The 21524-nt window shown below is 45.9% G+C and overlaps 2 protein-coding genes across 2 annotated transcripts in view; one reads left to right on the top strand and one right to left on the bottom strand.

Annotated features, from left to right (window-relative positions):
- stau (double-stranded RNA-binding protein Staufen) overlaps positions 1-10594 on the top strand; it is a 33161-nt gene extending 22567 nt beyond the window's left edge. The window contains exons 6-9 of the mRNA XM_037425973.2: positions 2687-2827; positions 5974-6358; positions 9696-9802; positions 10344-10594. Coding sequence (XP_037281870.2) covers positions 2687-2827; positions 5974-6358; positions 9696-9802; positions 10344-10571 — 861 coding nt within the window. The 3' untranslated portion in view covers positions 10572-10594. The remainder of the gene's footprint in view (positions 1-2686; positions 2828-5973; positions 6359-9695; positions 9803-10343) is intronic.
- A 4343-nt stretch (positions 10595-14937) lies between these two features.
- LOC142817691 (uncharacterized) lies at positions 14938-20308 on the bottom strand. Its single transcript, XM_075895034.1, has 8 exons — positions 20180-20308; positions 19139-19268; positions 18834-19009; positions 18317-18376; positions 18186-18245; positions 18016-18120; positions 17847-17960; positions 14938-17550 (listed from the first exon to the last, which is right to left on the bottom strand). The coding sequence occupies exons 2-8, from the start codon at positions 19252-19254 to the stop codon at positions 15389-15391; spliced, it is 2793 nt and encodes a 930-aa protein (XP_075751149.1). The 5' UTR covers positions 19255-19268; positions 20180-20308; the 3' UTR covers positions 14938-15388.
- Positions 20309-21524: the final 1216 nt, after the last annotated feature.

Raw genomic sequence — 21524 nt, 5'->3', positions numbered from 1 at the left:
TTGAGAACCTCCTTGATATACGTCGTGCAGGTTTCTCCGGGGACTTGCGCTCGTTGCATAAGAGTTTGCTCAGCACGCTTCTTCGCTGCCGGATCCCCGAAGCACACCTTGATTTCATCAACGAACTTCCGCCACGTCATCAGGCTTTCTTCATGGTTTTCAAACCACACGGATGCGGTTCCTTTAAGAAAGAGTCCCGCATTGTTGAGCTGGCCGGAGGCATCCCAGCCATTAAACCGACTCACCGTTGGTAGGAGCTGAGCCATGTGTCGACATCTTACACAACTTGTCCAGTAAAGGATGGGGCCTAGATGTAGGGCTGCCACAGAATGTGGCAAGCAGGTGGCTTGTTGTCATTGTTGTTGTGAGACGCCATCGCAGGGGACGGACCAGCAAGTTGTCCGCTACGGCGAAGCTCCACATATTGCTCCGTTATCGTACCCAGCACCTCTCGCCAAATACTGTTACGATGGGGAATGTTTATTCAAGAACGAATGGTGAAGGGTAGCTGCGCCGACACCGAGCTGCTTCCAAACAGACCACTTAATTCTCTTCTTTCTTCCTTCACACGTTGCCGTTTCAGCGTAACAATAGAAGCCATCATAACTAGCTTCTAATTAATAAAATGAATTGATTTGAGAGTAACATCTTCATTTAATTTGAAAGGGGGCTTCGCGGCAGAGTGGATTTCTCTTAATTAAATAAGTGCTTTCATGGTTCAGCACCCCGTCACTGCAGTGAAACCACCTCTACAGGCAGTGTACATTCGGATTAATATGCATTTTGTCGTTCCTTGCGAATGCATATAAATTTGCAATATTTTGACTTTGAATCGAAGCGAATTCGAGTATCCTACTATCGAGCCTAATAAGTAGGATTGCTGTCATAACGGTCGATGAGTAGTTATAGCTGGTGTGCTATGTGTTACTTTGTAAAAGGAGTACTCTACTGAGAGGCAGAGAAGATTTCTAGCAGGGAAGCTCCCAAGTACATCTGCACTCTATTTTGAGGATAAAATACAATGTTATAAAATACAATGTTTAACATATAAAAACTACACAACGCCTTATAGCAGACACTGAATGAGTCAGGTAATGAAGGCATGAAGCTCTCTGGCAAGTTTGCCCTCTCTGCAGTATACAGTCGACTCTCGTTAATACGAAGTTCATGGGGACCGGAAAAAACTTCGAATTAAGCGGAATTCCAATTAACCACAATGAACGAAAAATACATTTATTTCAAAGCAGTTTTTGAGTAAAAATCTGTGATTGCCGTTAGCTTCTGTTTGCTGAATCTTGCAGCAGAAAGCAAGTCCTGCAGGCTGTATATGTGCCTGAGTGCTTCCTCGGCGTTGCTCTCAGCAGTGAAAAACCGCTGCGCGAGGGCAAAGCCTGCGGCTACATCAGCAGCCCGCGGTAGTGGCTCACTTGCGGCGTCGTCGTCGTCAACCTCAGTTTCGTGACTAGGCTCGCTGGGCCGAACCATCTCCGCGATCTCAGTGTCCGACAGTGCACCGCACGTTTCTACCGAACTGTCAGTGGCAATGTACTCCTCGAAAGGGACGTCGCCGAGAGCTGGCAGGAGACCATCAACGTCAAGCTCACTTGTGTATTCTTTCCCCACTGTACAAGACGCGTCATCATCTGCACCACTTGGAATGAAGCCGCACGCCCTAAAGCAGTTTGCAATGGTTTCATCCTTTACGCGACCCCACGCTCGCGCCAGCATATGGATAGCACTGAGAAGGCTCACCTCATACTGACTTGCATTGTCCATACATAACAGCATCCGCTCAAGATGCTTCCTGTACAGTACTTTCACGTTTTTGATGATCCCGTGGTCCAGTGGTTGCAACTCCAATGTAGTGTTCGCTGGCAGGTAGGCGACACGTATTGCACTCAAGGGCGGCACATTCATGTGTGCACTGCATTGATCCACAAGGAGTAATACATTGCGTTTAGATAACGCGAACTTGCGATCCAATTTTGTCAGGCAATCCTTGAATAGGTTCCTGTTAGACTTTCCTGTTAGACGCGTAGTCGACAGGCAGCGTTTTCACGCCCTTGAAACATTAGGCTTAGCAGCTGTGCCTATAAAGAGCAGGCGACATCGCTCAGTGCCCGTCATGTTCGCCGCTATCAGCACCGACACTCTTTGTTACACTTCCCTCCAGCACAGTCATCGTCCTTAAAGACCAGCGTCTTCTCGGGCAACATTTTGTAAAAAAGTGCTGTCTCGTCGGCACGCTGAGTCCGCACACGACCGTAACGAGATCAACAATGAGGCCCGGAACCGGAACCGCCAGAGCAGCCGCTTTGTGATCTGGGGCGCTGCATGCAACTGCTATGCCATCAGCTGAGGCTTTGAGCTGCGGCGCTGTGGTCAACTGCGATGCCCTTGGGTGCCGGTCGGACACGCATTGTTGTTTAGCCTTCGAAAATAGGAAATTTAACAAACATTACAATTTCCTCCGGGAATTCGATTGAAAAAAATTCGAATTAACTGAAAAAGGCCTCTAGCTTCTAATTACCGAGAATTTCTTCCTGTTGAACTGCATGCAAAACTGACGGGACCCCCACTACACTTCCGATTAACCTATAATTCCTATTAAGCGACTTCGAATTATCGGGAATCAAATGTAGTTTCCTGCACTTCTGGGCTGAACTTGCATATTGTCTTTGTGTAGGTGAACCCCATATCCCGGCTGATCCAGATCCAGCAGGCAAAGAAGGAAATGGAGCCCACCTACGTACTGGTGTCTGAGCGCGGGGACCCTCGTCAGCGGGAGTTTGTTCTACAGTGTAAACTGGGAAACCTCACTGCCCAGGTACGGCTGCCTGGCAGTATTGTTGTACAGTCGAACCGGTTTATAATGAACTCAAAAGTGCCACGATAAATGGTCGTTACATCAGTGGTTCGTTGTACTTGGACTCACTCTTGAAAATGTGCATTTAGCAACCAGAGAGTTTTTCTTTTTTTGTGTGTATTTTAGTTGAAAATGTTAGCGGTTTCTCTGGTGACAAATTAAGCTTTATTGCTTGCTGTGTGCTTACGAGTAAATTAAACCACGTTTACAATGACTTGACGCCGTTCCAGCGAAGCGCGCTACTGCCACATAGGACCAATCATCTCTGGCTAGTTGCGTGCAGCACGCCACTTACTCACCTGTTGCCTTCACATGCATTCGCAGTCTAACATATGGGCGCACTTGTGCGTTCTTCATGCATGCTTCACTCTAGATCATACATGGGTGCCGTGAGTAGCCTCTTAGTTCTGCACTATGAAGACATGCATGTTGCAACACACGAGCGGCCTCGCACAATGCGGCGATGGCAAATTTGCAAATAGCAGCAGAGCATGGTTGGACCACCATCACTCAGTGTGGTTTATGCGCACGCAGCCAAGCAGATATCTGCAGATGTCTGTGATGAAATCGTTGACGATGAGTCAAATGGCACATTCATCGCCACCCAGCACTTCACTTTCCCTCTTATCTGGTGCTTATTTGTCAAGTAGGAGCGTGAAAATATTCGAAATTTTAAGTATTTTTTTATTAGTGCAAGCTATTTGATTCAATTCGTACTAGGAATTTTACTCTTTGAAATTCTTGATGACAAATACAGCCGTCTTAAAATGAGTGCTTCAAATTTTTGATATGCTTCACCTCATCACAATCTCGTGTTGCAGCAAAGCTGCCTGTCAATCTCCGCTACGATTGCAAATGTATTGACTCAAGAAAGCGCTGGTTCCAACGTGGAGGTGATAGATGTGACAGAGGTGGCGGCACAATAAATTCATTTTTGGACATAAAGTTTTGGCAGGAAGTTAGAAAAATCAGATGCCCAATATTCGTGTAGAAGCGAATTCAAATATACTGTAATATGCGTTTGAGTATTGAAGTACTCGAATATTCGCGCATGCCTAAAAAAAATTCTGAAAACATGGCCAATCCCTCCATCATAGTAATCGGTATAACACAGAAGTGAAACATGTCTTCACAGAAGTATTTCGCAAAAACATGCGGTATTACAGTGAAAGCTGTTATGAGATCAAAACTCGGTACACGTGTGGTGCCGTAGTTGTCCGCCGCCGGTGTCCGTAACCACTATTGCGAAATCAGAAAAAAAAAAAACGTGTTACTAGGGACACAGTGTGGCTCGAACCCGTGTCTGCTGCGTGCCAGCCCAGTATTCTACCACTCAGCCACGCCTGTGCTTCGGACTTGTTTGTTAACTCGCCTGCAAACTTGCCTCAGGCGGGCATGATCTCAGAAAATAAATCACGTTAATATGAGTAATAAAGCGTTTTAGAACAGCAATAGAAGAATGAGTCATCACACAATGTGAGTAGCGTAACGAGTGGGCCATCCAATGCTCCAACTCATTACAAAAGCTTGTTCTTGTTTCCCTATTAACTGTGGCACGCACCAACTACAGCCATAATTCCTCATCGTCGTCAGCTGCTGCATGGACAATTGGCACAAAATTCCTTGCAAGTGTTTAGCGGATACCATGCTTCTCAGAAGAATTACGAAAAATAGCACAGTGAATACCGGCCTACTACCCAAAAGTTTATTATTAATACCCTAGTGGGTACAAAGCAAGTGTGCTTGCAGTAGTTACCCAGTGAGTGTTTAGAAAAGGCTCTGAAAGGACGTTCTTCTAGCTTTCGTTGTGACTGTGCTGTGCCTTCCATGCAGGCCTGACGTTTTTTTGTGAATGCACTTTTCAAATGGTCCTGTAGCTGCACAGCTGTTGTTTCCCTAGTGATGAGATCATCCTTGCGCACAAAGTATGTGGGACTTTGTCCCACATGTGACGAGGTCTCAGGACTTCGTGGTTGAGAGGCGTTCTCTCGTCACGGAGTCTGAAGGGAAGCAGCGTGGGCCATTACTTGCTACATAATTAAAGGTTTCATGTCCAAGACCTTGGCAGTTAGTCTACAGGTAATTCAGGGCAGATGTAGACAAAATTGAGATAACTGAGAAATCTTGTAGGTGAGGACTTGTGGTAAAGTGTACATGTAGCAATGAGTCATATGTGTGGTTATTTACAGTGTAAATCCGCAATACTGAAATCTTGCAATGATGAAATTATTGTTTCTCCCCAATGAACGCCCGTAGCACACAGTGCATCCGGTATATCTTGACAGCGAAATGTCGCTAAGCTACTGGGTCTCAAAGAAAATCAACGGGATGTTTCCGAACACGTTATCTGCTCATGCAGGTTCAGCATGCTTCAAAATTGCAATAACTTGGGTGCTCCCATATTTCTTTACCAATCTGACCACGCTCTGGGGATGGTCAATGTCACCATGATGTGTTTTGGCTGATCTCTTGTTTAAGTGCATAGCAGCATTAGAGTGTAGTCGCATAGCCGTTCATGCTGGCCGCATGCTCAGAGTTGGCCTTTCTTGGGTTGTCGTGTACTAGCAGTATTGCTCATCAACGTAACGCTCCTTTTTCTACTCAAAGATAGGCACAGGAACCTGTTCTGTAGCATCCACACAGCAGCATTGCCAATGCGTGACGAAAGAGTGCTTGTCATAGATACATTGGTGCGTGCGTTGGATACTTCCAAAACAGGGGGGTGTTTTTTGTAACACACGACGTCTTAAATACAAGATCCTGCACCTCTTAGGAAGATCTGAGTGTTTACTACATGGGGACAGTCTACAAGGCAAGAAAACTGGATGTTAGCTTTATATTTTTATAATTCAGAGCATTTTCTATTTTTACTGTATTATGTCACAATCACAAAATTTTTTATTGCTGCCACTGCTTTCATTGCTGGATTTTAACCAAGCACCTTTAATCATACATTGAAAGTGTTTTTGTGTCAGATGTGCCTTCACGCTAAATCTTTTCCACTAGTAGTTGCAACGGACAGTGGAACAGTGCGGTCATTAAGGAAAATTAAAAACTGGCACAAGTGTTGTAAACGAGTGTACACCTGTGGCATCTACTCTTTACAGGGTGTGGGACCCAACAAGAAGACTGCCAAGCGACTGGCAGCTGAAGCAATGTTGCAGCGACTGGGATATTCACGCCCACCACCTGTGAACAAAGCAACCAGTGGTACGGGTTCTGCAGTGGACGGGGTGGAGCAGTCGCCGTCTTCCGCCGCCTCCAGCGCTGCCGCCGCCCGCGGATTGATGTCTCCACTCAGCCCCCGAGGTGGTCGCCAGCTTGTGCCGGGTTTGCTGCTTGTGCCCAGTCAAGGGGCCGGTGGTGCGGGCCCAGCAGGCGTGGGTTGCAGTCTGGCCGGTGGCGGTGCCGGAAGCAGCACTGGGAACCGCCTTGCATCTGCTGGAGACCTTCAGGCGAGCTCAGCAATCGCGAAGGAACTGCTCGATAAAGGTGAGCCTGATGGGTGTATGCTTTAGACCCCTAACCCCCGAATGCAGAGATGTTACTTGACTCATACTTGACTTGTTCTTGATTCAAGACAGTCTTGCCGGTCACCATAAATTGTTCTCGAACTTGCGGACGACTTGAAGGCGACTTGGCTCGGTCGAAGTCAGGACAAGTTTCAAGTCAGCTGCGGGGCTAGCTTGAAAGCGACTTCACGCGTTATTCCAACATGGCCACCTCTCGAATGGACGTCGCGCGGAGGGTGGCCGCTTTTTAGTTTGCTTGCCTCGCCATAAGCGTAGCATTTTCTGAGGCGCACTGCCTGCCGAAGATTCTTGGACCCGCTTTACGTGACCGAGGAAATCCGATGGAGTTGTACAACGAGGAACAATTCCATGCTCGATACAGATTCACAATGAACGCCGTGCGGCAGCTGCTGGGTATGTTGCCGCTCCGTGAAAGTGGGGACAACTAAGGACAGCCTGTGCCTCCAGTGTTACAGCTACTGATGGCTCTCGGGTTTTATGGCGCTGGCACATTCCAAACAGTCACCGGGAATCTCATCCGCATTCCGTAGTTGACAGTTTGCCGTGCAGTAGGAAAAGTTGTGGTACTCATCGCAAAGCACCTGTACGCAATGCTGGTGCACTCTCCGCAGCCGGCAGCACTTTCTATTGTTATGCGGGACTTTTATAAAGTGGCTGAGTACCCTGGTGTTAGAGGCTGTGTCGACTACGCACACGTGCGTATTAATAGCTTTGGTGGGGACGACGCTGAAGTGTTCCGTAACCGCAACGGCCATTTCTGTTTTTCTTTAAAAAATATCACGACAATGTCCGCCTCTTTCGGTACAAAACTGACTCGGCGCTGAGTCTGTGTGCCTCGTCTATCTTTTCGTCCCGTCTAGGGCGCTGTTTCTCTCTCGGAAAGGCATAGCTGGTAGCATAACGCTACGTAAAATTCCACACACATAAAAAAGAGGTGCCCCTATCACGGGTCTTTTTCATCCGCTTCACCATCATGCAGCGATACACCACTGCACCCCGCGAGACAGAATTCTGCTGAGGGCAATATCCTGACCCCCGCTTTTTCTCTTGTTTACCAAGCTCAACAAAAGGATGCGAATCACATTTGTTTCCAGAACTTTTTTTTTCATAACTGCGACCTAGCTCACTACAGGCATGCACACAGGCGAACAGAAAGGCAAATACCGTGAAAATCGCGTCACCTCATGAGCCAGGTCAGCACAAATACATGCCGTGGCGTTCGATTGAAAAAAAAAAAAAAATTGCGAAAGAGCCCCACGCGATGCTTGTTTTGCCTCCAAACAAGCAACCGTGGAGAAACACGCCGCATTTGGGTGGCCACTAAAACCAGCGAGCAACGAACGCTTTACAGAAGCAACACTGCGCATCGCTGTGGCGGCAGGCACCATGTGCCACTCTTTAGCCGTAAAATGGCAAGAATATGCTTGTGGCCCTTCATTTTTATAGTTATTTTAAAACGTATGGTCTTTTTTTGCTGTAATGCATGCCTTACGCAAACAACTTCATTATTACCCTCGTTAGCAGGCGAGCAGCGTGTTTCTGCTTTGAAGCTCGTTCTTGACTTGACCAAGCAAGACAGCCTAAGCATCTATGAAACGCGAAGGCTGACTTGGGCGTTTTGAAGTCCGCTGCTTGCTTCATGCCGACTTGCTCAAGTTAAGTTGAAGTCGCGAGCCAAGTAACATCTCTGCATTTGGGTGTAAGCAACTCTGCTTAGTGGCTGAGGTGTGGTGCTGCAGAGCACTGGTCTGTGGACTCAATTCTTAGACACGATAATTGCATCTGGAGAGAAATGAAATCAAAAAATGTCTGTGTGCTTGGGTACCTCAAGGGAGGCCAGCTGGTCAAAATTATTAAAATTTCCCACCCTGGCATTCCTAGTAATTGCATCATGGCTTTGGCTCTTAAAACACCAGGATATTATTCTGGAGTCCGCACCCATGGCGTGATTAACAAACTCTATTGTGTATTTCTGGCCGATGGCTTCACTAGGGATATTGTTGGGTTGGTCTCTAGCTCAAGAGAGTTTTCGGGGTTGCCTTGGGGGCGTAGCAGGCACAGGGTTCCCGTTCAGGAGGGGGTAGAGGGGTGAAGGTTAGTTACAGTGCCCCCCCCTTCCCTATTTAGTCAATCTATGAAGCAGACTGTGCCCCCCCCCCCCCCCCCCCCCATGTGCGCCTATGTTTGAGTGCAGGACTCTGGGAGTTTGTTGATCGGCTATAATGTCGCGGCCAATAATGCAAGTGTCAGGAAATGCTGAAAGTTACACTTGTTTAAATATCGAAATAGTATTGTAGCACCAATTTTAATTTGTTGGTTTCTGTCTTGGGCAGTTTCTATTTTCTTTGGAAGTTGCGGTTCTGCTGTTCTATAATCTAGCCCTCTCTCTTTTTTTTGTGTGTGTGATTGTACTGGCCACACTGTAGTACACTCAAACCTCTTTATAACGTATTGGGATATAACAAAATAATGGGTATAACGAAGTAAATGAAATTGCAAAAAAGAAACGGAAAAGGGAGAAGCATGGTACAGGCTGGCCGCAGATCAGCATTTGAGAGTGAGCAAACAATCCACAACAGCCTTTTCTTTCCTTTTCTTTTCCTTCTTCGCGCGTAGCCTTGAGAGGTGTCGCCACGGGATTGGGCATGGTGCTGAGAGCACTTTCGGAGAATGGTATGTCCGAATTAACTGTCGCAAGTGCTTGCGCGTTCGAATTGCAGGGCGTTTTCGCCCATTGGAATACACATAGCTTTGACGGGACCACAGCGTGAGTTCAAATTAACCGGAAAAAAGTTCAAATTATGCGTGTTCGAATTAATGTGATTCGACTGTGTTTATTTTTCGTCGCACGCGTGTTCGCGTTGTGGTACGTCAGGCCGCGAGGTGGTTTCCTTCTTTGCATACTTATAGGTATGCGCCCATCTGAGCATACATTGTCACAAACTGTTATAATCGATATAACAAAATAATTGTGGCTCCCTTCAACTTCGTTATAACGAGGTTTGAGTGTATACCTTTTATGCCATTGTAGTGTTTACTGCATTATGGCCCTTTTTTGTGTGCTTTAGATTTGTTAAACTCTTTTAAGTGTGCACACTGAACAGATAATATATAAGAATCACAAGCACTGTTGGCTCCTAATGAAATTTCATGTCTTTCTCCATCATTTTGCTCAGCGCAGAGTTGTATTCTCGGTGTATTTACTTCATTGGGTTGTGAAAAAAGCCTTGGCTTGCGCTTCATGGTTGTAATGCAAAAATTTGTCACTAACAGTTCGTTCCTTTGCCTTTTTGAAGGTGTATCCCCTACGGCTGAAGCTCTCCGGCAGACTGCTCCCGTGACAGCGGCTCCGGTTCGTCCCAAGCAACAGTTACTCTACCTCGCAGAGGTTCTGGGCTTTCAGGTTAGCTCTTACTCTCACGGAAGCTGAATGTTTGAAAATTGGGTTTGCCTCATGCATACATCCATCATATTATGTCATGAGACTCGTGACAATACTTCCCATTATATCAGGGAACCAGGTCGTAGCCAGTTTTGCGTCTCCCTGTGGCTCAATGAATTACCTGAAATTAATTTTGGCTCAATGAATTACTTAAAACACTGTAGATTAAGTCCTGGCTGCTTCAGAAGACAGTGTACTTAATTTTTACCAATTTGTAACTGCGTAGGCCTTAGCAAACGCTATCAATACCTTTGATGTCACGGCGGATGGCACGAGAACATAAGTGTTGTTATTGCTACCTGCATTTTCGTTTGGCACATTTTTTTGCGTTTACTGAGCGTCTTGTCTCAACAAGTATGATGTTCTTCGTAACATGAAAGAGTAATTTGTTTATGAGAAAAATCTTTTTTTCTCTTTAGTGTCCCTTTTAATATGCAGCGCTGTGAGTTTCATCCCATTGGTGTTGCCAGTAAATACTTGATGAACTTTCCTTCCTGTGCAGGTACAGTTCACAGACTTCCCCAAGGGAAACAAGCAAGACTTTCTGTCGCTGGTGACGCTGAACACGAGCCCGCCACAAGTGAGCCATGGCGCTGGCTCCTCCCTGGAGGCATCCCATGACGAGGCTGCACTGGCCGTATTACGAACACTTGCACACCGAGGATTGGACACGCTGGGCCAGCCGCCGGCAAAGGACACACCCGAGCCTCCTCTGCGTCTGCGCCAATAAATAAAGCCTGCTGCCCTACGGTCTTTTGTCATGTTTTGTGCGTCTAGTATGTGTTACAGAAGCAGCAATCGAGACGCTGTGTTGTGCGTTGAGAGTTTATCAGTATATATTTGGTTATCAGCGCATAGTCACGATCAAAACGTACAGTGCTTGGCAATTGAAACATCATACCTTGAGCATGTGGCTGCTGGCGGTCAGGGTGAGAGCGTTGGTGACACACTGTGACAGGATCTGCTGGACGATTGTTCAGTCTTGTTCTTTGCGGTGCCACGTAACGCTGCTCACCATGGCTTCACAACATTGCTCTGACGTGCCATGCTACACGAAGCAGCTGGAGCTGGCGGGCAGGCATCGGAAAGGATTGCAGTATTTTGCCGCATCCACCGAGAACCAGATACTGAATGACTGTTTACCAGATGCTGTCAGCATGCATCACAAACGCTCTTGTATTTCACCATCACCCTCACTGCCAACAGCTGCATGCTCCAAGGATTGCGTTTCAAACGCCAAGCATTGCAGATGTGTAACTCGAGAAGAATGCAGTTGAATCATGACTTAGTTTTTTGTTCGCAGTGCAATCTTCTATGGTAAACATAAATTCGTAGCTAGTTGTCATGGCATTTCTGGTCGGTCATGTTGCTTCTGTCAAAAATTTTGTACAATTGAAACGACACTGAAGAGAATATCGTTATAGGCTAAATTGATAGGTTGCTGGGCCTTACAATGAAACCTGGGCAAAAATTGCATCCCGTTGCATAATACTATTCCATTTGCATGCTTTTGAAATGTGTTTCATGCATGTGGCAATCAGTACTGCCGGGCTATGCGATCTGTCAAGATGCTATCACGGTTGCCTTATCTACCAAATATTTGTTTTTTCTGTTTTTGCAATGCCATGGTGCATTCACCCTTCTCCTAGGGAAAAAGACTCGAAAAGCCTTACAATTCTGGGGGGGGGGGGGGGGATTTTTTTTTGGCCATAGAGTATTGTGTGATAATACCTGAAGAAGAATCTTCCCTTAAATGCTGTAAGCCCGTGTGCTAAGATTTGGGTGCACATTAAAAATCCCAGGTGGTCGAAATTTTCAGAGCCCTCCTCTACAGCATCTCATAATCCTATGGTAGTCTTGGGACGTTAAGCCCCACATATAAATCAGAATCTGGCCTTATATAGTGTCTATATCTGGCCTTATATATAAATCAGAATCTGGCTATATAAATCAGAATCAGTGGCTATATCTGGCCTTATATATAAATCAGAATCTGGCCTTATATGAATGGCTCTTCAAACGCCATGAGAATGAAGGCAGCAGGCTTCCATTGGCTTCGGATGAACTTCATTTTTAAGATTCGCAACATTTGCTTACTGATCTTTAAACAAAAAATATGAAGGTATATTCAAGTTTGCTTGATTCATCCGTACGTAAAACTTAAGCAGAAATTTCGCGTCACCGTGTGATTGAAGTGAAGCTTGGACAAATTAAAATTTTCTTACACTCTGAAGAAGCATCCTGTATGACGTACATAATCCAGCCGCGGTACAGTTAAAATGATAGGCGACGTTTTACCTTGCGTTGCATAAGCATCGCCCTTTTGCCGATGTCATTGAGGAGGGGGGGGGGGGGGGCTGTGGCTTTAGTGGCCGCTTTAATTTGCCGCTCTAAGACGTAATGTGTGGAGTTTCCGCTCAGGTCATGCGACTCGAGCTGCAGCGAATACTTTCCCGAGATAGCCAGATACTTAGCAGACTCATAAGTTTTACTGAGACAACGAACACTTCCAAATTTGTAACTTCATACTGACGTTCGGATGGTGAAATTTTGGCACGAAATTCAAAAATGAAGCATTTATCTTTAACTTTCATATGACATTAGAACGAACGACAATAAAGTTCTCGAAGAATGGTTTGTCATTCTAAAACCGATTTAATGCTCACGTATGCAGCCGTCTCCCTGCTGCGAAACGAGAGGCTCGATGAAGCATTTTCCACAGTACAAGCGAATGAAAGCGTTCTGTGGTATTCCAGGCGTTGCCAACGTAGGAGTGCCACCTATCCTCGGCCGTTTTTTTTTTTGTTTCTTTGTTTAAACAGCGGGCTGGTTGCCGGCCCACACCCGCCATCATTGGTGTTTTTTTTTTTTTTTTCTAGAGCAGTAGTTGAAGCGTCAATCTAATCACTGGTATTTTTATGCCAGCAATAAGGCTAGTAGGTTAGCTAGGTGTGCCGCTTTTATTTGCACATCAGGTTTGTTAGGCTCAAGCGAAGCAATGTTACTTTGAATGACACTGCATGTCAAAGACCTGGCATGGCGTTTATTGTTCAACGCCAATCTAACGTCCTGCTCATAACTCATACCCCCACTCCCCGCCTTTCCTCGGTCGAAGGGTCGGTTTTCTGGACCAAAGGTGGCAACCGTATGTCAACGGGAATGTTGTTTTATCACGTATACAACTGAACCAAGCCGAGCGTTGACACGGAATCGGCGTGTGCGTGATGTTTTGCCGAGATGTAGGGCTTGCGTAAACTCACATTTGCTGGCTGTCGAGAATCTGTGACGCGCCTTATCTCGAAGCACGATTTGATCTGGCACGGTTGAATGAACAAATCTTTCGGTGTTCGTTGCGCGGCAACTAGGAAGGACTTTGCCGGTGTCGCTTAGATCGCTGATCCGTGGCCCATTCATCGCCGTCAAGTCTCAGTCGGCCGTGACAAGACCCTGTTAGCCAGTACTCACACCACCGCGACGCGTGTAATTACTGTGAGACGGCAACTATTAGATGCCCCTCTAACCAAGGCGCCAACTCAACACTTATCCCGTCATTCTCATCTACGAGGGAGTTAAATGGGTCGGATGGCTATCTGCTCAGCGCGGTCGGGTCGCCTCATTTGCGGGTCGGCTGGCGAAAAGAGGATAACCATGTTTGGTGCGGATCGTTGCTTCCGTCCCCACCCTCCACTCTTCCTATCTATGCTTACCTTATGCCGTATCTTTACGACCATACTCGATCCTCTCTTTTTCCCTCCCACCTTCAGGAAAAGAATGGGGGGGGGGTCGTGCATATCGTTGAGCACGCGAGCATGAGTAGAGGGTACGTGGTAGCGTCATAGAGAAATAAAAAAGGTGAAGAGTGGACACTCCCGTAGACCCCAGCGGCCCAATCGACTCTAGCACACCTAGTGGTTGATGAGAGCAAGTGGCTTGCGCTTCCGGTTTCGGTTTCACTGGCGCAACTTTTGAATTACTTTGCATAACCGACGTTTGGCTATGTCGTAAGTTCATAATTTCAGACCACTATTCATCGCCCAAATGGATAGTTTTTGTAGGTCGTTTTGATTTAGCGATTCCCTGTTTTGTTTTGTTCAGTGGTTCGTGCGAATCGGTCGTGACGTAATTTTTATTTTGATTAAGTTATAATAAAAAGAGATGCAGGTAATGATAATTCACTATCGTTTTATTCATCGCGCTTGTGTTTTTCTTTTGGAACAAGTGATCAATGTATATATCAGTCAAAGAAACAGAGCATCCGCAATGTTTTATTCAAAGGCAAGGTAGAGTATGAGAATATAAAAAGCACAATATGACAAAGGTAGACAACAAATGCATCTCGCCTTACAAATAAATTGTAACAAATATTGTAACAAATACATAGAGAACACAGACAACGCACACATCGCTAGAGTTGGCAGAAGCCGAGAAACTGGTGAAGTATGACACACCGGGCCAGTGGGTAACTAAGGATCTATGGCAAAAACATAGCGCACAATGCTGATGAAGAAGGAAGAAGTGACATATACACAGCAATGAAGTCGCGAATCACGCCTGGGCTTAACTGAAATAATGCATAGAAAAAAAGAGCGCACAGAAACCACACGACACAATATAACAGAAAGGCAAAGGTGCAGTGTGCTGGCTGTGCTTAAGAACAGCTAGTCCAAAATGAAAAAAAGCAGACTTGATGCCTGCTTGTCCTCAGAAAGGTAGGGCTTTGCAGCTTGCTCACTACGTGAAAGACAAACTTTATGCTACAACACTGGCAGGTCTTGTGGCTTTTGTTATGCGTCGCCTTCATCAAAAACTTAAGATCCCAAGTGATTTGCGTTTGGGTGTTGCTGTGACGCTTGCGAGCTAAAATAGATTGTAGTCATCACTTTATCCAGAATTGTGGACTTTAATTGGTGCTACGAGAGCGGTATTACAGGGCTAATAAATAGCAGAAGGAAACCACTTTGGCTCATTATTTTTCACAAAGGCTCTACATCGTACGTTATCACTCACAAGCTATATAAAAATAAAATGGCAGCGTCCGCAGCCCCATCAAACACTACAAGTTTGGGTATTCTTTTGAAAATTTTGATGGGCAAGATGAGGAGGTTGATGAGAAGCTAAAATACGAAAAGCGTGATAACATGAACCGTGCCCACTTCATACTGTGTTCCTTACCCGCTCGAAGACATTTCAACAAGCGGTTTTGTTATCGATATATTACTTGAGCTGGAGAGATAAAGCATACACAGTGACCAAGCGACCCACAGTAAAGTGTACAGTTCGCCCGTATTTGCTACAAAAAATACAGACAGGATGCCCAACATTCTTTTTAAGGTTATGCAAATCACTTCGAGCGAATACACAGTGTTTGTACTCCTCATAGCGGGTAACCAAAACAATGAATGCAACGAAGGAGTGGTTAGTCCAGTTGAACTGAATATAAGCATATAAGACCATAATGAAGTCTGCTGTAACGAAGTAATAACATAACAAAGCTATTGCAGGATTCGGCTCAACTCCAATACTTTAGTGTAAACCCGCCGCTAATTGCTAACCTTTGAACTTGTCAAGCTGCATGCCCGAGATTGAAGACTGGAACCTAACCCTGTCTAAGTTTCGGTTCACAAAACGCACATGCCAACATAAACGAACCCGGCAAAACATTTTCAGAAACTTAGCGCGACACCCAGCAGAGCAGAAATGAAAATCGCCAACACTTGACAGATGGTGATACAAAACATCGCACACTTTCAGGTGATGTGCAGTGGCCTCAATTATGGCAAGAAAGCGAGATTCAAGTTGTTGTACATATGCAAAAGCTGCTTCTGATGGCACAGTGAGATTCCCAAAAAGTTTGCTGGGGACGTGGTATGCTTTGAGCATTGTGAAATACTGGTGGGTACCCTTAAGCGTCTCACTGTCGTCTTTCAGTAACTGTGGGCAACTGCAACCGTCACATGCATTCCGAAGGAAGTGTTTGATGAGAAAACCAGCTACATAATATGCAGCGGAGTCATCGATAATATGGGAGTGAATGTTTGTCGCAAGTTCAGAGAGATCGTCTAGAGCGGGAAAGTCGTCAGGCTGTGGCTGTGCACACTCCTCATTATCCACAAGAGACGCACTGGTGAGGGAGAATGGCGACAGCTGTTCCTGGAGGAGGTCACATTCATCATCCTCGACATTTCCGTATTCTGACAGCTTGAAGAGTTTTCTTATGCAGATGTGCTTCAGGCCACAAATAAATTGTGCTACATTGGGGTTGGTGTTGCAACCCTGTTTTTGCCTAATGTGGCCAAATATGTTCTCCAGAGGATCCTGTTGAAGCCTGCGTGTTAACAGGTATTCAAAATTGTAATTTTTGGAGAGGTCGTCCCATAGTTGACAAATTGCCTGAATTGTAATTTGCCAACCTACGATGGTTTGTGGTTGACGTCTGCCAACAAACTGCCATGATGCAATCCAGGGAAGCTGGCCTCGGAGGAAGTCAATCAGCTCTGAATCATTTTTCATGATTGCATGCCGCAGCTTTTGCGAAGTTCTTTTTTTACTCGAGCTGTTCAAGGCATCGAAAATCCTGTCCATACGATCACAAAATTGAGCTGTAGTGATGGCCGAGGCAGGCAGCACCTTCGCATACACCATTGCCGTGATAGCAATCGAAACTGATGCACTGAAGACCTGAGTTGCTCTGCTGACCTTCATATTAGAAAAAGGTTTCTGATGAACGTGCCGTTCAGTCAACTTTGGAGCCAATCGCAACCGCAACTCATGTGAGGATTGGTAAAGGCTTACAATGTGCGACCAGTTAACGATGTCATCCCCAATGTATAACTTGTGTGCTTGGACATTATTGCGCGTTGTTTTAATTAAATGCGGAACATCAAAAATGTAATATACCCGCTCACCATTAACTTCAAAAAAAGGCTTTGCTACAGTCACTTTTAGTTGGTTAGCGAGACTTACATTTGAACTGCCCTGGTCACAAATGACTGCTTTCACTGCAATATTAATGCTCCTAAGCTCCAAAATGAGTGACACCAGCAAGTTATGCATAACAGATGATGGTGTTGATGTGTGCCCTATAGTAAAAGCAACCGGTTGAACCCACTTTCTCGAAACACCAACAAGAAGAAAAACCAGTGCTCGATCAGCGATGGTTGAAGTGCGATGAGTGCCATCATCTGTAAAACCCTGGACAACGTCTCTTGAAGCATCATAGTACAAATTCTTTTTGAGTGCTATTTCGTCGAAAACTAAAGCGCACACTCGGTCCCGTTCATTCCAAGCTTGAGTATTTGTTGCAATGGAAGAAAGGATTCCTGGAATTATGCCTGGAGTCATCTTTACATTAGCTAGCCACCTCCTTAATGAACGCCGGGAGGGCAAAGAAAAATACGGAGCCAGAAATCGGTATGCTCGCGGACCTCGGAAGTTTAAGTGAAGAGCGAATTTCTTGAACCACACGGGAAACCGCTTGCCCTTGCATTTGGGCCTCAAGCGAACATGTGCAGAAAGAAGTTTAAAAACCTCCTCGGTGACGTGCGGTCGGATAACTTCAAGGGCCTTCGTAGTCGATGACGGTGTTTGGTGAGGCTGTCTCTGCAGTCTTTTGATAGTTTTCCGCTGTGCTGCTACTTTGGCTTGCAGATGTTTAATGGTTTGCTTGTACTTCATTGATGGAGACATTGTCGCTGGCACACAGGAACGCACTGCAATAAACAAAAAAATTGATGTAAAAGCGAAGAACAACTAATCCCATACGAGCACTTTCCTCGCTCTTTCAGACCCAAGGTCTGAAACTTTCTGTGGTACAAAGTTTTCGATTCCACTACCTAAAAACAAACCATTCACAATGTTGACAATGCACAAAAAAAATGAAAATCACTGAGAGCCCACCCTTACATTTTGTAAGTGCACACGTAGTGTCCTTTTGAGGATAGTTTCCTCAGAATGTCCTAAACATAAAATAGCACATTAAAAACTGCTGCAATAAAAGCATAGTCACCATTTTCTCTAAGGCACTCAGGCGTGGAGCTGTTGGCGGAGACGTCTTCTGGAGGGTCTTGTGAAGCTTGTTCAGTGCCTCGGACAATGCTGTCGGAACAATCTTGCGAGCGGCCTGCGGAAGTCTCTATATCAATCCACTCTGGTGTTGAAGTGAACATACAACTTACCGGCCACACAAGTTCCTTTTGTGACAGCTGAACGACTGGTTAAGGTTTTCTCCGGCAAGACGAAATCATCAGAAATTCTTTCACCAGCTACAAGGGAGCTGCCACCTGCAGAGGTTTGGTCAACAGTCAATTTGGGTAAAAAAAAAAAGAAATCGCGACACTGAACGCACCCTGTTCATCGGGGCACCTCAATGTGTGGGAGCCGCTTTCTGAAGCCTCTACCGCAGGTCCTGAAGAGATGAAATTACGACAATGTGTCAGTAAGAGGCTTATAATAACACAAACTGAAGCTCATCCGCACCTTGCAGTGCAGCTTCTGCAGCCATGTCACAGTCACTACTTGAAGCGACGCTCAGAGAACCTGCATATATGTGCAGTTGGTACAAGTTACAAAGCTTGTAGCATGGGGAAGCTTAAACAGCTCTTTCAAACGCATAAATTGGTCGAACGTGGAAGAAAAGAGACGGCACCAACTAGGAAACAAGTAATTTGTGATTTTTGGAATTATCAACAGTGGCAGCTTTCACTGATGAAAGGTATACGTACATGTGCACTCAGGCTTGAAGATAACGTGAAATAGCCCTTTAAAGTCTTTCAAAACAAGTTGCGCAGGTCCAGAGCATCAAAAAATGACAGAAATGTAAAGCTGCTGTTAGGAAGGTAATAGCCCACAATTCACAGAACTTAAGACTTTCCAAGTGTTACTTCTGTAGTGAGGTTTCTCTATCGGCTACAGAGATCTTCACGGTTAACTGTCGCCACTGATTCAATACAAGTGGCTGCTATTGCACATATTTGAGTTTCAGTCAATCACTTACATGGTGCAGCTGGTTGCACACTGGGAACAGCCATTCTTGTAAGCCTTGTGTGCCCAGGGTCCATGAAACTTTGAGCAGTAAAATGGTCGCTACAAACCCTGTACGTTGCGTACAATAGGCTGGCCGGCTTACTCAGGAGATCATCGCGTCCAGCATACTGCATCCATGCTTTCATCCTGCATTGGCAATGAACTATCAGCTGAAAGGGGAAGTGCTTGAATAGTGATTTTTTATTGTTACCCTCACTTAGCAAGTACGAACAGTAAGCCTACAGACATGCAAACCATACAAAAGCTTTAACACACCTGCCGTCCCGTGGTACGCGGAAGAAACTCGTCCCAGGCTTCTTGTGGGTTCTGCCATTGTTGAAGCACCACGATACACAGCAGTAGCTGCCGTAGCTTGGACCGCCGGACGGCATGGCGTCAGCGCGGTCTGAAAATGTTAGTAAGTGGATGCTTCGCTGTCAAATTACAAAAAAAATATGTGCACGTCATAAGTGTACCAGCAAACCCCTTTGAATGATTAGCTAATCGATGCACAATACAAAACCAGTGATACATCTCTGACCCATAAAACTCTGACTTACAAAGATATACGTCAAGACCACGAACAAAGATCTTCAGAAGTTTCCAGGCCGCTATCCCTTGTAATGCAATGGTATCGCGGCCTGGGAACATTAGAACACCTTCGTGCGTACGCAGTATCAGCAGTACATTGGGAAGAAAAATCGTAGTTGAAATTTGTGCGGTAAAATTATATTGGAAACGTCAAAAAAATTTGTGGGCAGCTTGCACTAGTGGCACAAGGCTAGCGAAGAAACGAAGATGATGGCCACTTGGCTAGTCCAGATTTGCCTCCGGCACACCAAGAATTATTCGTGTTCCGAGCCTTCGGGAAATGCGTCGTGAAGCATGCGAGGCCCAACAAACGCTTCTCAATATTTTGCACCGAGCCTACGACCTAGCTGCCCAGCTATGCTCAGCGCACAGACGCTCGCGTCCGTGGCAGACGCAGCACGCGTCGCCTCGGCTTGACGCCGTGCCGCCTTTTCTATACTGCATACGTTGCACAATGTTCCCGTCTAACCGCCGCATAGAGCCACAAACTTTCTTTTTAGCGAACCTCCCAGTCCTTACAAGCTTCAGAAAAAGGTTACAACTGCGTGAATGACACGCCACGTAAGAAACAAACTCGCACACACGAAGCGCAACGTGTGTGTGTGCATCTTTCTATGTTTGTTGCATGGTGTCTTTTTCGCGCAGGCGTAACCGTTTTCTGAAAAAATGACCCAACAAGACCAACAACATGTCATTCAACAAGCTTCGCTTGAAAACGTGCCTCACCTGTTATCTCACGCTTGAAAACGCCGACGCAGCCGACGTTGACGAAAGCGACGAAAGCGTCTCGCTGTCAGTCATGCATGGGCTTGTCGCTGGATAGATGGTGTTTATGACAGTACGGCTGAAGAAAAATAATCGCGTAAGGTGTGTTGAATAAATCGTTTTTATGTATAAAGAACATACCAAATTTGGGCGTGTAATTATTAATTTGTGAAAACAATTCTGTTGCATTGATTATAACTGTGTTTTTTTTTTGCGCTTGCGCCCTCTGACGTGTGGTGGGAGCACTAGTTCGTTACGTAGTCGTGACGCACTTCCTGAGGCCAGGTTTCGCGGAGTGTCCGCTCTTGTCTTCTTCTTTCTCTATGGTAGCGTGTTCTCGTTGGATATACGGCGCAGGCGCAGTCCATTTGTACGAATTAATGAAAAGATCACAGGACTGACTCCGGGGTAATTTTGTGAAATGTTTGCGCGTGGCGAGTATAACAAACGTAGTTGTGTCAAACCAATGCCCATATCATTATATACGGCATGGTGAATGTTGTTTTTCGTTGTGCGACACGTAAGGGTTTTGAAGGACACCTTGTATCAATGCACAGATACGCGGTTTAATTTTTCATAGCCCAAATGTGGACAGCTAAATTAATCGGCGACAGAGGAGCTGGAACGTGTCTTGGTAAGGCGTTATGTGGCCCAGGGCAAACCAGCCATCTGCAGCTTTACTGTGCCCGGGAGGCCATAGAACACCTATACACAGGGAGGCTGTGTACAGTGCTCAACAACGACGGATCGTCGTGCGGCCGGAGGAAGTTTCATTCCTCCATGGTCGTGCGCGAAACAGCACGGGCGACATCTGCCGTCGCAAATGCGGCACATCTGAGCATGCGTGGCGCCAGTGATGTGCCTGCCTTGCAATGTTGATCCCTGTTTATTCCCGCGGATGCAACAATCGCTTTGGCCGTCGAAGGCGCTCTGAACGATTTAGCCAAAAAAAAAAAACAAAAAAGCAAGATAAAAAGGCGAAGTAAAACCGTTGTCACTGTGATATGATATCACGAAGCGAGAATATTTCTTTTTTTTCCTTTTATTTCAGTTCTATAATGCTCACAGCGCTTCAACGGCCAAAGCAGTCACCACGACCGCGGAGATAAAGAAGGGTTGAAACTGCAGGGCAGCCACATCATTGGCACCGCGCATGCTCAAATGTGGCGTATTTGCGACTGCAGATGTCGCTCGTGCTGTTCCGCGCGCGACGCTCCGTCGTTATAGACATGCGAGTTGAGCACGGTACTTAACAGCGGGATAACATATGCATTTTAGTACAAAGCAAATTTAACACTCAGACGCA

The sequence above is a fragment of the Rhipicephalus microplus genome, chromosome 5, assembly GCF_043290135.1.
Source record: "Rhipicephalus microplus isolate Deutch F79 chromosome 5, USDA_Rmic, whole genome shotgun sequence".
NCBI lineage: Eukaryota > Metazoa > Arthropoda > Arachnida > Ixodida > Ixodidae > Rhipicephalus > Rhipicephalus microplus.
Note: the sequence above shows the minus strand (reverse complement) of the source record. Positions and strands in the feature narration are given on the sequence as shown.